This window comes from Chelmon rostratus, chromosome 22 (genome assembly GCF_017976325.1).
Source record: "Chelmon rostratus isolate fCheRos1 chromosome 22, fCheRos1.pri, whole genome shotgun sequence".
Classification (NCBI taxonomy): domain Eukaryota; kingdom Metazoa; phylum Chordata; class Actinopteri; order Chaetodontiformes; family Chaetodontidae; genus Chelmon; species Chelmon rostratus.
Window position 1 is genome coordinate 3,405,438 of NC_055679.1, and position 14,638 is coordinate 3,420,075.

At 42.3% G+C, this 14,638-nt stretch overlaps 2 protein-coding genes across 3 annotated transcripts; one reads left to right on the plus strand and one right to left on the minus strand.

The window, feature by feature from the left end:
• Positions 1-1,091: 1,091 nt before the first annotated feature.
• Positions 1,092-5,496, plus strand: cbll1 (Cbl proto-oncogene-like 1, E3 ubiquitin protein ligase). 2 transcript variants are annotated; one of them, XM_041963965.1, is made up of 6 exons: positions 1,092-1,212; positions 2,251-2,415; positions 3,384-3,490; positions 3,693-3,776; positions 3,924-3,997; positions 4,218-5,496. In XM_041963965.1, exons 1-6 carry the CDS (start codon positions 1,200-1,202, stop codon positions 5,233-5,235), a joined length of 1,461 nt encoding a protein of 486 aa, XP_041819899.1. In that variant the 5' UTR covers positions 1,092-1,199; the 3' UTR covers positions 5,236-5,496. The 2 variants fall into 2 exon arrangements, with proteins under 2 accessions (XP_041819899.1, XP_041819900.1); XM_041963966.1 differs by having other exon boundaries at positions 2,251-2,397.
• A 1,709-nt stretch (positions 5,497-7,205) lies between these two features.
• Positions 7,206-13,785, minus strand: slc26a3.1 (solute carrier family 26 member 3). Its single transcript, XM_041964419.1, has 18 exons — positions 13,658-13,785; positions 13,422-13,561; positions 12,844-12,954; positions 12,432-12,592; positions 12,175-12,339; positions 11,823-11,975; positions 11,491-11,573; positions 10,342-10,489; positions 9,964-10,077; positions 9,212-9,289; positions 8,986-9,081; positions 8,766-8,872; positions 8,454-8,523; positions 8,264-8,356; positions 8,079-8,174; positions 7,765-7,986; positions 7,481-7,535; positions 7,206-7,375 (listed from the first exon to the last, which is right to left on the minus strand). The coding sequence occupies exons 1-18, from the start codon at positions 13,783-13,785 to the stop codon at positions 7,206-7,208; spliced, it is 2,190 nt and encodes a 729-aa protein (XP_041820353.1).
• Between the last annotated feature and the right edge of the window lie 853 nt (positions 13,786-14,638).

Genomic DNA, 14,638 nt, shown 5'->3' on the forward strand with positions numbered 1-14,638 from the left:
CTGATTTTTTTAGTTCAGAAAGTCAAAATAATATATGAATTAACAAATATCCAACACAAGTTATGAGTCCGGAAGCAAATAAGGCCTCTAATAATTAAAATTTCATAAGCAACCATATATCTAATTGCGAAATCTAAGCCAATGTTGACTTTAAATTTATCACTGAATATTTTACATTGAAATCCAACTATCTGAATCTGAGATTCGAAATTTTCAGAGGTTAATTTCAAGTTGTGCCATTAAAAAAAAAAAAAAAAAAATCAGAAAACTCAGGTCGCAAAGTTTTCCAGTCACTGACCTGAGCTTATCTTTCTTGGATCATATGACTGACAGAACGTAACGTAATAGCTCAAAGGGGTGATCGATCTCGTCCAGTCTTGATTGTTTACCCACGGTGGGCCAGATTTTCATATTCAGTTATGATGTGTGAGGTTCACCAGTCCAACAAAAAATGTGACTGGGCTCTAAATTTTAGATCAGAAAATGATCAACTGAAATTGAGAAACTTGAATATTTGACTTTGTGATCTCTTAAAAAATAAAAAATAAAAGATTTGATATCAATATGACCTTTCTGGAAGTTTAAAAGAGTTGAATTCAAATGATCGCACCTAAATTTAGATGAATGGTTTTCAAAATAAATATTTCATTACAACCACGTGGATTTCATTTTCAATATTAGGTATTAAGAAGTGATTCAATTACACAATTCAGTAGTCAATTGCGTAAGTTTCAAATTTGCTTATAGTCTTGCTTTGGTTATATATATCAGAGCATAAATTTGTTTATTACAATTTTTTGACCCACAGCCAAGAAAATATTAATTTGAATATAATATGAAACCATATGAATGAATAGAAAATGCTGAAAAGTGATTCTTTATGTAGTTTATTTTGTTTTAAAAATAAACTTCAATTCCCATCCGAATAGGTTAATATTCCACCTAACTGACTCTAAGCTATTAGACAGTTATGTAAGAAAGGGGTGATAACTTGCCTTTTATTAATGATGTCCTGATTTTTTTTTTCTTTTTATTGTTTTCTCTTTCCTTTGCTTATTTTCTCAACTCATATAATCATCTGACACCTTTCTCGGCGCTCTCCCCACTTATGTTCCTTTCCTGCTCTCTTCTTTCCTTTCCTCTCCCTTCACCTCGTCTCCTCATCTATCCCACAATGCATTGTGTTCACTCGTTGGATCATGGACCAAAGCGGTAAGCAAAAAGCCCAGTAGGGCCGACATTAACAAAGTACTTTTATGTGATATATTTTTCACTATGCAGTTACAGCTGTTGCTGTACCAGCTCTTCGGATAACGACATATCATACTCTCAATCGGCAGGTTTGCTACGGCATCCTGTTGTCTTCCAGAGCAACGTTAAAGATAGCATGGTCCGGGCTAACGTTAGCTAAAAACAGGCTAACGGTGGGAGTAACGCTACAGCACTTGTGTTCACCAAAAGTTAACGTGAAGTTATAAGTGAATCTATACGGTCACATGCAATGTAGCAACCGAGTTTACACAGTTACGATATTAAACGGCAAATGCTGCATTTTCGACATGTTGGTAGCCGTAACTGCTTGCTGCGATTGAGTTGGGGCGCGAATGCAACCTGACCAGCGTTAGCATAATGCTACCTAAGCTAGTTAAGATGTAAGAGCTGGCATAACTAATAACATACCTTCATGCTGAAACGAGTGAGTCATTCCCCCGTAGCTGTCTGTCTTTTAATCCTAAAGCCTGATCGCTAAGGTCATAACAGATGAATTTGGACTTCATAGCCCAAGTGTAGCTGGTTATTCAAAGTTTCAAGATGTTATCGTGTGTCACCAACTAAAGTGTCTTTCTTGGTCTACCAGGGGTGGGATGAGGGCTTTGGCAGTGAGGATTTTATCCAAAACGTGTCCCTTAGTAACATGTTGTCGATCTGTAATGTAATTCCTACCCCTGTGGATGTGCAAGGACCGCTATCACACGCCCCGTCATAGTGCATTTGTACATCCTGACTTCGAGTATCTTTTCCTGCAAGCAAACCTCCCTCTGTATAAAAAGCTGTATTTCTTTTCATTCGTTTTGCAAGAAACATAACTAGAAACTCCACATTGAGCCAGGTCATTTATGTTAATCTATACTAATCATCAATCACAAAATAATATCAAAATGGTATAACGTGGACAAAATGTTGGCATGTAATTGAGTCTTGGTTGAGTAACTGTATAATTTTAAACTACTTTGCCTTTTTCCCCAATAGACAATGATCTTCAAGGAAGTGATGGCTCTGGGAGTTTGGGTGGCCCAGATGTTCGCAGAAGAATCCCCATCAAACTGATATCCAAGCAGCCCTTAAGGAGCAAACCTCTGCCCCGCACCCAGAGACCCGGCAGCAGGCCATCTAAAAGTGAGGCTGGAGAAGATGGTAGGCACAGTCTGTAGTACACCATGCCTCTTCGTACAACGTGTTAAGTACCTAAAAGAGAGCATTCTTAGTGGGACTCAGACTGTGTGCATATTTAAAGTTCATGAGTATTTCACGAAGTTTGCGAATACAGCAGGAGCTGCACAGCTTCCATTCACTGGTAATGTAGTGCATGGTCAAGTTTAGATAGAGCTGCGTAGATTTGCTTGACCATATCTTCACGGTCGATGCATAGTAGTCTGCAAAAGACAGTGCAGCTGCTACCGTACCACGGGATTCTTCATACATGTCCGGGGCTACTGTCTTTGAAAATAATTTCCTTTTTAGGAATGCAATATCTTGGGTTCAACTCTTTAATAAACTGTGTGAAACCCTCCTTCTCAACTGCATCTTATCTTTAGCCAAACAAAATGTGATTGCTTCGGTAATGTCTTTCCAGACACTTGCCAAAGATTTGGCGATGCTATGCTGAACCCATGTACTTTGTCTGCTTGGTTTAGAACTCTCAATAGCTGTTGAGCTCTCCTGGTCGGATTTTTAGCTCTCCTCATACTCACCAATTGCTTCTGCATGAGGTGGTGAAAGAAGTTGTTGTATTGCTCCCCTTTTAGAGTCTTCTTGCATATTGCCGTGGTTTCTTATCTTTTGTAACCAAACCACTTCCACACTAATTTTTTGGAAGGAGCAGTGCTACTTTCGCATTTAGCCATGCTTGTTGTTGATGTCCGTTTTCCCCTTTTTTAAAAGTGAAAACTGTGGCGACACCATGCATTTTTCCTTTACACCACCAGAGCATAAGAATGAATTACCTTCATGACCATAATTATCAATAAGTTAACATTTGGTTCCAGCCCTATCAAGGGCTTTGGTTACTGCTTTGGGGACACTAGAATTAGACTGCCTATTAACACCACTTGCCTGGGTTTTTCTGCATTGTGTCATTAATACTTGTCTCTTTCTTGTTACAGATAACTTTGGCTTCAAGCAGGAGGAGAGGTTTGATTGTGGAGCTAAAGCTGGTGATGTGTTCGCAGGTCAAAGGAGATTCCCCCAGGCACTGTTTTGGGACTATAAGGTACATCACATGTGGGGAGTGAAACCACTCAACAGTCCATGCAGTGGTTTCAGATGGTTATTAATAACACTTTCTCACTAATGTCTGCCACACAGTACAGGGTGTCTCCTCTGCAGACATTCAGAAAAGTAATGTCACACTGGTTTAAACAATTATCTATTATTATTTACTTATGATTTTGATGTTTTTTTTTCCCCAACAGTTAAATTTGATTGGAGAACGGGATGAAGTACCAATTCACTTTTGTGATAAATGTGGTCTTCCTATTCAGCTATATGGCCGGATGGTATGTATTTATGTATTTATTTCCCCTCTGGAGGATCAATGAAGGATGATCTTATCTTATTTTGGTGAACTGACCTTTCTCTACAGGCAGGCACAGAGATATGTTGATGTGTAACACTAACTCCTTTTCCTCCGCCTGACCCCTCAGATCCCGTGCAAACATGTTTTCTGCTACGACTGTGCTTTGCTTCATGAGAAGAAAGGAGAGAAGATGTGCCCTGGGTGAGCTCTTTGAGAGACATTTTAACTATTAAAATGTGCTGTGGTGAATATTGCAATTTCTCATAGTTTTAACAGCCTTTATTAAGTGCTAGATCACAGCTGTTTTTGAAATATTCTCTGAACCTGAACAGTATTTTTCTTAGAGGGGTCGCTCCTCAGCTCCTCCTCTTGTGTTTTATTACTACTTATTGTCACTGAACTTTTTTCCCTGTGTTTTCAGCCTCACTTTGTACAACTGTACAGACCCAGTGCAGCGTATCGAGCAGTGCCAGCGTGGTTCCCTCTACATGTGCAGTGTTGTCCCGGGATGCAAGCGCACCTACCTGTCCCAGCGTGACCTGCAGGCCCATGTCAACCACCGCCACATGAGGGCAGCCAAGTCTTCCTCCGGCCGCCAGGAGCCTGTGCACCTTCCCCCTGCATCCGAGGTCCCCGACCGGTTCCGTGTGCATCCACCTCACTTACCCAAAAACCATGTCCACCTCCCCAACCCGCTCCAGCACAGCAGTCATGACCCCTACAGTCAGCCTCCCCCACCCACTGCTCATGAAGCCCCGCCCCCAACCTCCGCTCTTGGCCCCGAGACATTCCGTATTGCCACGGTAACAACCCGTAAACACAGCAATCTCATCACAGTACCCATCCAAGATGACTCCTCTTCCTCTCGGGAACCCCACTCTGGCGGGCCAGGCCCTGCTCAGCCGCCCCACCACCACCCCGGGGACTATCCTGGCCAGCCGCCTGTAGTGTCCCACTCTCACCACATGATGGCACCACCGCAGCAGCACTTCGGCCCTCCACCTCCCCCACCTCCTCCTATCAGCCACCCCATGCAGCATCCCTCCCAGGCCTCTGGGACGCCACACATGGTGTACAACCAGGCCCCTCCGCCCCCCATGTCCACAGCTCCCCCACCAATCACTCCACCACCAGGGCACATCATGGGCCAGATGCCGCCCTATATGAACCACCCACACCCAGGACCTCCACCACAGCACAGTGGCCCCCCTGTCAACGCCCCCCCACCTCATCATTATAACCCCAACTCCATGCAACAGTTCCCTGAAGACCAGGGCACCCTCAGCCCCCCGTTCAGCCAGCCAGGAGGGCTCAGTCCTGGGATGTGGCCTGCTCCAAGAGGGCCCCCACCGCCACGAATGCAGGGCCCCCCTCCCCAGGGCCAGATGCCTGGACCGCACCACCCAGATCAGGGCCGCTACCGGCCTTACTATCAGTAAACTGCCAATGAATGAATGGGCAACAGTCTGTGTCATTCTGTTCCATACCACTTGTCTGATTAATGTGATAGTAAACCTCAGGGTTACAGGATGTAGGACGTTAATTTTGATAAAACTGCCCCAAAGCAAATGTGTATGTGCTGCACATTTTAGTTAAGTGTACTGAACTTCCTGCTGAACATACAATAGACTTGGAGAAGAGCAGGAATGTCCCCCTTTTCTTTTTTTTTTAAATAGCGTATGGTAAATATTTCTGTATATATGTCAGCTGATTTCACATGTATGTACTGTTCATTGAAAGACACCAACAATGTCTCAATAAATTTTTAACAGAAAATTGTCATCTCATCTTTGTCTGATGTGACAGCTGATGAAGCTTTTGTGGTTATGCACATCTTATGCATGTAAGAGGACATTTAATTATGATGTTTAAAACAGGTTTTATCAAAGAAGATACTTGACAGTCACCAAATGTGTGTGTGTGTCTTTAGAAGACATTTTATTGGTCCCTTGGCTGTTTCTGGTTCTTTCATAGCTCATACGCAGCTTGAGTTATTCTTCTCATGTGTCTTTGTCTATTTGCTTTTCAGAGAAAACACAACATGGTTAGTGCTTAAAACTGGCCAGTGTCATGCATCATGAACATTGAAGGACATTGTGCTTCCCGTCTGTCAGGGATTAGCTGACACTTTGGCAGCTCTTTCTCGTCTTTGGGCTGTTTTATCACGTACACCTTTTCAAGGTTTGTACGAAGGTTATTCTCTTTCAAACCACACACTGATGCCTCACTTTTTCCAGCTTTGTTACCTTAGTCCATACATTCAGCTTGTGTTCAGGTGGCATTTCAAAAATCGTCGTTTTGGAAAAACCTGCTGATGGTGAAGGCTGGTTTTAACCATGTAGATGCCACACATTTGCAGATTTTGAAGAAAATACAATTAACACGTTTATTTGTTACACTAAATGTTGCATTTAATCTTGAAAAACATTTTTGTCAAAGAAACAGTTGTCTGAAACAGGACACTACTGGAGAGTGTAACAACTACAACAACAAAGGCTGGATTTAAAAATCTTCAAAAGACTTAAACTTGAGTCTATTTAGCAGAAAAACTAAATTCCAAAATATTGTCCAGTGGTGAGTGAGTACAGCAGATTAAAATAGTACACTTCATTTAAAGGCAGTTTGTGGTCTGTGGTTGCATGGTCTCGCTCAGTTGCTCTTCTAGAGTTGGGTGTCTTTTAACTGCAAAAAAATAAAAAGTCAAATGAGTTTCAGAGTTGTAAAAGCTTGGATTGATTGGAACTTATAAACTTTTATCTACTCTTTTAAAAGTCAGGAGTTTCTTTCGTTTTTGGTCCAAGGTGGTTTGCTTCTGTCACAATTTATCATAAGAGAGATGTTTGATATAAGTAAAGTTTAAACCTTCTAACGGCATTATGTAAGGGGTGCTTTTGTTCGCCATGAGGTTTGAGGATGGTAGCGATCGGGCCATTGATCCATTCATACTTTGTTGTGGAGCAAGATACCTCCTTCTGCCAGACAGCTCTGAGATACAGAACTCCACACTAACTCTTCACTTTGTGGTCTGATTTCAATGTGACAATGTTCAAAATAGATAATCCGAAACATTTCATCCAGTTATGTGAGACAAGAAGTCAAATACATGTCCTTTTAAGTGTGTGTTTTATTTAATCACGACACAGTGAAGGCACACATCAAACAGAAATGCATGTTACAATTTCAATTGTATTTCACTTTATGTCTTTGATTTGTTTTTATTTAGGCATTTTAAATCTTCCATAGTCTGCATCTAATTATATCAAGGAAATGAAACCTTTGATTACAGTGACCTGATGACCTCTGATGATGATCCTGACGCTAAACTCTTTTAGCTCCATGATTCATATCACTATTTTACCGCATATGTTTGTCTACTTAAGAATACTAAGCGTCCATCCAGAAGCCCAGTTCACAAAGAATGATAGATATGAATAGTTGTCCTTACCACTCTGTCTTTGCCGTTGTCCTCGTGCTTTTCAAGCACATGCAGCATGGCGTCATGAAGGGTTGGGAAGAACATGGAGGTCAGGAGCTCGTCATCGAAGAACATGCAGCTGTGCAGCTTCTCCAGGATGTACACTGTCAACACACGGGAAGCAGGTTGTAGGGTTTTACGGGCAAAATTCGCCTCATGCTCAGTGTGCACGCGTCACCAGCGGTGCCAGGATGTAGTGTTGAACTCACCATCACAAGAAACAATGTAAACATCCACATCAACACGGATGAACTCTTTGAGCGCCTGTGGGGAATACAGTGAGGTTTTAGGCCGCATGAGGACACCTACTTATACTTGATCTTTTTGCATGCAGTGGAATTGAATGGGTTTTGGACTGTTGGTCGGGCAAGCTGAGCATGGAGCCTTGGGCTTTGGGATTTGTCACTTTTTGACAGGCCTGCCATCAAGGTAACATCCTTTTCAGCTTCGCTGCCATTAATTGAACCGTGAATGATTCTGAATGATTTTGTACCGTTTTGAGTCCCTTCAGAGCAGAGATATCCAGGAAGGAGACGGCAGAGAAGTCCAGGATCAGGCTGTGGAGGTCCACTCTGGGGACGCTGATGTTAGCGGGAAACTTTGCGTTCCAGTCTATCCGAAAAGGGAGGTCCTTGACATCAGTGGGCAGATCCAACTCCTCCGTGTTCATGTAGCCCTCGTCACCCATCTGGCTGAGTACGTCTTCCAAGCCTTTCTGTTGGACACATGCAGGAGAGGAGGCTTAAAGCATTCTTTGGAAGAACACGCTCACTGGTGCAGCGGTTTCTAGTATATTTGAGATCTCACCTCTGTAATGTCAGGATTCTTCGTCTGCAAGAGTTTCTTGATTTTCCTGAGAGCCTTGTTCCTCTTTCTCAAAACCCTCAGAGGGTTGAACCCAACCTGGAACAACCAAGTGTTGGCATTACATTCTCTGACAGCCAGAGAAAAGCAAACTGAAGCAGAGGCGAGAGCAGATGTGTCGTACTTACAGCTTCTACGAGCTTGTCCTTGAAGAACTCAATGTTGGCGAAGAAGATAGGCGAGGGTATCCTGAAGATTTTTACACCCGCTGGTTCATGTATCTGAGAAGGGAAGCATCGTGATAAAACAAAGGTGATTCAGAAGGATGTGACGACATGAACTGAAACTTGTTTGATTTCATTTAACAGATTGACGTACATTTAGGTAATCCTTGCGATCTCTGTAGAGGTCAGTCCCTGGGATGTTAGCCAAGACAGAACAGCGGGGGCTAGAAGAACATGAACAACATGTATATTGGACAGTGTAGGTCAGGGGATGGACTCTATGACACACCGCACATGTGCCATTTTTACTGCTTTATCATGTATAATTATATATCATATTAGGGGTGTTGATGCTGTTTTTCATCCACGACAGCAAATCCACGATTCTCTCATTATTTCCTTTTTGCAGCCAGTTTGCATATCAAAAAACAAATTATCGGCCGTCACAAGGCATCAGTATTATTACAATTGAGTCCTGAAGACGACAGTGAGCAGCTCCACCCCCAGGCCCACGGCCAGGCCAAGATCCAGTCCCAGCAGGATGGAAGCCACACAGGTTACCACCCACACCACCTGCAGACAAACACCCGCGGTCAAACACAGACAGAGAGTAGACTGGGCCAAGAAAGGTAGATAGAGCACACCTTAGATTTGCCAGTGACCTGTAAGACATTTTGAACACCTACACATTCTGGTTTGTCCTTCCTCCAGAAGTACGGGATTTCTCTGAACTGCATCAGCATGCCCTTCAAGTTGATGATGACCAAGGCACCCAGGACAGACTGCAGTGAAGTCAAATATTAAGGGAATGTATAAGAAAAAAAGACCCGCAGACGTACAATCGCATGACAACAAAAACTGAAAATTCTCTCTTCATATAAAAGTAACATGAACACATTAGCAGAGGCTCACCCTGGGAAGTGGCTCCAGCAGGAAGCCAAGCGCCACAGTTACGATCATCGCCATCATGGCTGAGATTATGCCTGCAATCTGCATTTGTAAAAAAGTTAATGTTTCTTTATAATGCGCCGGTGAAGGAAGAGAATGTGATATAAAGTGGATTGTATAAAGCCGACATTACAACCCTGATGCTAAAAAAAGCTGTGATGCTGTGTAAAATAAAAATAAAACAGAATGGGATCATTTGTTGACCCTTTTTTTTTACTTATGCTCAATTGAAAACAACACAAAGACAGTATATTTAATGTTTTTCCTCATCAGCTTCATTGATTTTTATAAATATCTGCTTATTCTGAATGTGATGCAGCAACACGTTTCAAAGAAGTTGGGACAGCAGCAACAAAAGACTGGGAAAGATGTGGAACGCTACAAAAACACCTGTTTGGATCATTCCACAGGTAAACAGGTTGATTGGTAACAGGTGATAGCATCATGATTGGGTATGAAAGGAGCGTCCTGGAAAGGCTCAGTGGTTCACCAAGGAGGATGGAGGGAGGTTCACCACTTTGTGAACACATGATCGTATAAAGGGTGTTACTTCATTTGTTTACAAGGGATTGCACTCTGATTTTATTTACATTTTACACAGCTTGCCAACTTTTTTGGAATCAGGGTTTTAAAATCAAAGTAGGTCACCATACACGGCGCATAGTGACCTAATAAAAGTTCGTGACCCAGGAAACACATGAGATTTGTTTTCTGACCTGTGTTTTGCCTCCTGAGCTCTCCTGCACAGCCGTCCTGGAGAGTGCTGTGCTGGCTGCAAACGACTTGAAGCTTGCACCGAATATGTTGCTAACCCCAAATGCAATGAGCTCCTGGGATGGAACGGTAAAATATGAAGTTAGCACTCTGACAACAAAAGCTTTCCTTTTGTTTTGACTTGAATGATTCTGTCTGACCACCTTTTTTACATGTCCAACCTTGAGATAAAAGCAATACTCAATGTCACTTTATATCTTCATAACCAAAATTATGAGTCTTATTCTTATTATAGCTTTGAATCAGTAACCAATTAACTGTTTTTCCTCTGTCAGAGCCAGGAAGGGATAGGCAGTGTGCATATACAATATGTAACTCACCTGGTTCCCATCAATGGTGTAATCGTGTTTGATAGCATAGACTTTGGCCACAGAGAAACCAACAGCAAACCCCACTATGGCTATAGGAAAGGCCTCCACAGCACTCTGTTGGAAGACTTCCATACTGGGTGCACTGGGAGGCTCATACCTGAAAGATGATTGTGTTATAATGAGCATTTAAAGGACCTGATGGGAAGTAGCTAAGTACATTTCATGTCATTTACTTACATGACTTACCTACTACAATTTACAGGTACTTGTACTTTACTTGAGTATTTCCATTTTATGCTACTTTGAGCTTACACTCAACCACATTACAGAGGGTAGAATTGTACTTTTACTTAGTCATTACTAGCTAATTTTAATATTAAGACCATGCATAAAAACACTTCTAAATACATGACATTGTTAATGATTAAACTAGTGGTTTCCAACCTTTTTAGCTACTGACTCCTGACAGAGACGCAGCGTCTGGTTGGGGATCCTTGTCTTGTTTCATATGTGTATGAGTTGTCAGTTTCACCAGAGAGACACGTCGCCTCAAAACGTTCATACGGTTTCATATAAATAACGGTCCAAGGCGAACAATTCAATAATTCACAATAAAAGCCTTAATGCTAGAGAAAAGCCAGACTTGTGGAGCAGAAAAATAGTCTTTTCTATTTTCCTCTCCCTTTAATCATCTCATGACACCTCAGATTCATCTCATGACCCCTCTCGAATTTTCCCGGCCGGGGATGAACAAGGTCTTATCTTTGCAAAGTAATCAATAGTATTCAAAACAAGCTCATCTTCAACCAGCAGTCAGTTTACCTGCAGTACAGTACTGACACTGAGACGTCAGTACTAACAATCTAATAATGTCATATGCAATATCATTCACTTTTTTGAAGAATAACATTAGATCAGACTTATATTACCATTCACATTTTAAGATAATGCTTATGCAGGATTGTTTATTTTGTTGAATTAGGATTTTAAATCACATTCTGTCACATGTAATGAAGCATGTTTACATGTTTTACTGAAGCAAAGGAGTATTTGTTCCACTAGTGGATCTGAGTTACCTGATGAAACAGCTGACAACAGTCAGCTTGTTTCTGACTCCTAATGCACAGATGTACTGTGTGCGCAGAGCTTGATACTTACCCACTAACCATTTTGCCAACAATGTCAACGCCGTATCTCTCGTTGAAGTTGAAGCCATAGGACACCCCACAAGCTATGACAGTCTTTGTGAACAGAAAAGAGAGAGAGCTATAAGCATCGGCACAAATTGGTTTCCATTCATTGTGGTTTGAAGTGCAGGTGTAAATAATAACATTAATGATGGCTAAATTGTATTTTGGTGCTTCCGTTTCAACGATCCTGTTCATGTTTATGCTTACTCACTGTTAGACTGTCATGGCTTACTGGGACACTTGAACAGAGCCATGGTTAATGTCGGTGTGATGTGATGATGATGTGATGGTTTCTCTCACCGTGATAGCCTCGATGGGGATGGGAACAGGCAGCTTGGCTTTGTACATCTCATTCAGCTCCTTCACAATGAACACCACCACCATGATCACGATGGACATCACCAGGTCACAGATGTTGGTGGAGGTGATCTGGACAAAGACCTTCTCCAGGGTCTTTGCAAAAGAAGGCACGTTTTACTCAGCAGCATGATTAAGTCTCAGTCAACCACTCAAAATGTAGTTTATGTCCTCTGTTCCTGCTCTACCTTATTCTCCTACTGCCTGAATAATAAAAGCGCTGGAAGTGGTCTTTCTCTGCCAGCTCCAAATCTCAAATTACATAATATGACCTTCAGATGCATCCTGGACTTACAGATATGATAGCGAGTGGACCATTGAGGCCCGGGACGTCCAACCCTAACACAAACTTGAGCTGGGACACCAGGATGTGGACGGCAGCCGCTGTGGTGAAGCCGGACACAAGAGTGTCGGACAGATACACAACAATGAAGCCGACCTGCAGAACACCCATGGCAAGCTGCATGGGACAGAAAAATGAAATGTTTGGTTTTAAAATCTTTCCGACAAAATATAGAATTGCTGGAATGGTATCAAATCAGCCAAATCTACCTGGAAAATCCCCATGAGGAAGGTCACAGAGGACGCCACCATGACTTTCTGCTGGTCCGGGGTCAGGCCTTCAAAGGCAGTGATGTTGGCCGCTGGTCCGTCCGGTGGGACCAGGCGGGTCACCACAGCTCCCACCATTAAACTCAGGACTGGGAAAGCGCCTGCATGAAGGTGGATGTGGAGGGGTGGGAGGACACGGTTTTATAAACTTTTCCAAACCGGCCTCTTTAACTGATATTTGATGACAAAAACCTGTTTTATTTTGAAAAATAGTGATAATTCACAAAGTTCAATTTATATAAATTCTGATCAAAGTGCTTTTTCCGTCTGGGTTTGGAGAGTCTAAGTCAAGGGAAGAAATATTTTAAAATATTTCAAATATTCAACAGCGGCTCAGCGTGGCGTGACATACCTACAGATAAGTGTCTCGAAGTGCCGAGGAAGAAGTATGTAAGGACGGGGAAGAAAGCCGTGAAGAGGCCGTAGCTCGGAGGCAGGGAGGCCAGCAGAGCGAAGGCCAGTCCTGAGGGAGAATGAAGATTTCAATAACACTTTTCACAGTGAATATCTCTGGTGAAACAAAAGTGCCATTTGCATGACCATGATGCCAGCGTTAAAATGCCCCACAGTGAGTGAATCATGTCCAAATTAATTTCGCTTTAGGGCTTCCTTCAGATAACCAGGGCTGCATCAAACAACATTACACATTAATTGTCGTAGTTATATAAATACAAATATGATACTAATAGCCAATAAATAATAAATAAATAAATATTGATCTATTGCTTCTGGTTTTAAACCAGCGCCAAATAACACTATTTTTATCATGTGTGTCTCAATACACTTACATAATTGTAATTATCACTGCGACTCTTTCATTTCACTGCACTCATGGATCAATAAAGTTTTATCTTATCTTGAGCCAAATTTTTGAACGCATTTTAATGCACCCACGACACACTCGGGCTCTCTCTCCGCCCTGCTCCTCACCTTGCATGATGGCCACCATCCCGGTGCTGATCCCTGACACCACATCGCCCGGCAGCCACTCTTTAATTCTGTAGATCCTCATCCAGCCAATGATGGGCAGGAGGGACAGCACTGCATTCTTGGCGCGTTTGGAATCGCATCTGGATTTAGCAGAAGGAAAAAGCTCTTCCTCACATACAGTTTCATCAAAACCATGATCATGATCAGACAGTTACAGAGAACCGGGCTTCACTCACGTCAGATACTCTTTCACATGGTCCAGGAGGGTTTTGCGCTGCCTGGAGACTTTCTCATGATCTTCACCGAAGCTGTCCTCAGAGTACACAGGTCTGGCCACCGTATATTGTCTCCTCAGAGTCGCCATCTTATGCCTCAGATGTCTGAGGAATCTAATCCGAGTGCAATATGAGAGGATCTGGAGATAGATCCCTATATAACCTTTGTCCGTTACTTCCTTGTGAAGGGCTGTGAGTCTGTGTATCTAATCTGTGATCAGAGATCAATCTCATGCCTCTGTCAGTTTTGTCTTAACACTGCTCAATCATTAACACAAGGAGATTTATGATTCGTTGTCTTCATATGCCGTTTCATTTCCTTTTCTGTTTTGATTCAGTCAGGTTCAAACGGGTATAACGGATGAGAGGGTTTTCTAAAATGTTGATTTTGGATTGGTTACTTTCAATGTGAAATGTTCATTTTCTTTGTATATGGCTAAAAAATGATCCCAGAGAATCAGATCTTTTCTCCTTTCTTTCCCTCCAGCAACATAGTTAATGAGTGAGGAAAAATCAAATATGTAGCTGTCGACTCTTTGGCTCCATATTTCGTGTGAGGTCACATGAGAAGGGACACGCCTGGTTGGTCGCCGACAGTGTGGCAAAATAAATTGACGCGATGCGAGTAAGAAAAGCAGCACTGACTTGGAATACTGAACTCAAAGAAGGTGCAATAGTTGTATAACTCTGTGACAGTGTGATATTGGACAATATGAGGTTCATCAGCAATTTAAAAGAGAAGTTCAGGGCCCATGTAAACCCATTTAGACAAAGAGAATATTGCAGTAGGTGCAGTTTGGATGAAAATCTATGGCCTGATTGGTCCTCTGTCTGTGGTAATTAGTCTAGATTCTGATACAGGGATCCTCCTCAAGACTTCAACATCAGGCATTAAAGCAGGAATCCAATTAAAGCCCCTGAAAACTCAGCTTTAAAATCTTC

What these genes read in the sequence shown, in the direction of transcription:
- slc26a3.1 (XM_041964419.1), bottom strand. Translation starts at nt 13,785, where the DNA reads ATGGCGACTCTGAGGAGACAATATACGGTGGCCAGACCTGTGTACTCT. An exon ending in CATGTGAAAGAGTATCTGAC is followed by an intron (nt 13,562 to 13,657) that starts GTGAGTGAAGCC and finishes TGCTAAATCCAG; the next exon opens with ATGCGATTCCAAACGCGCCA. An exon ending in GGAAGGACAAACCAGAATGT is followed by an intron (nt 8,873 to 8,985) that starts GTAGGTGTTCAA and finishes GTTTGTCTGCAG; the next exon opens with GTGGTGTGGGTGGTAACCTG.
- cbll1 (XM_041963965.1), top strand. An exon ending in AAGTGAGGCTGGAGAAGATG is followed by an intron (nt 2,416 to 3,383) that starts GTAGGCACAGTC and finishes TTCTTGTTACAG; the next exon opens with ATAACTTTGGCTTCAAGCAG. An exon ending in TTCAGCTATATGGCCGGATG is followed by an intron (nt 3,777 to 3,923) that starts GTATGTATTTAT and finishes CTGACCCCTCAG; the next exon opens with ATCCCGTGCAAACATGTTTT.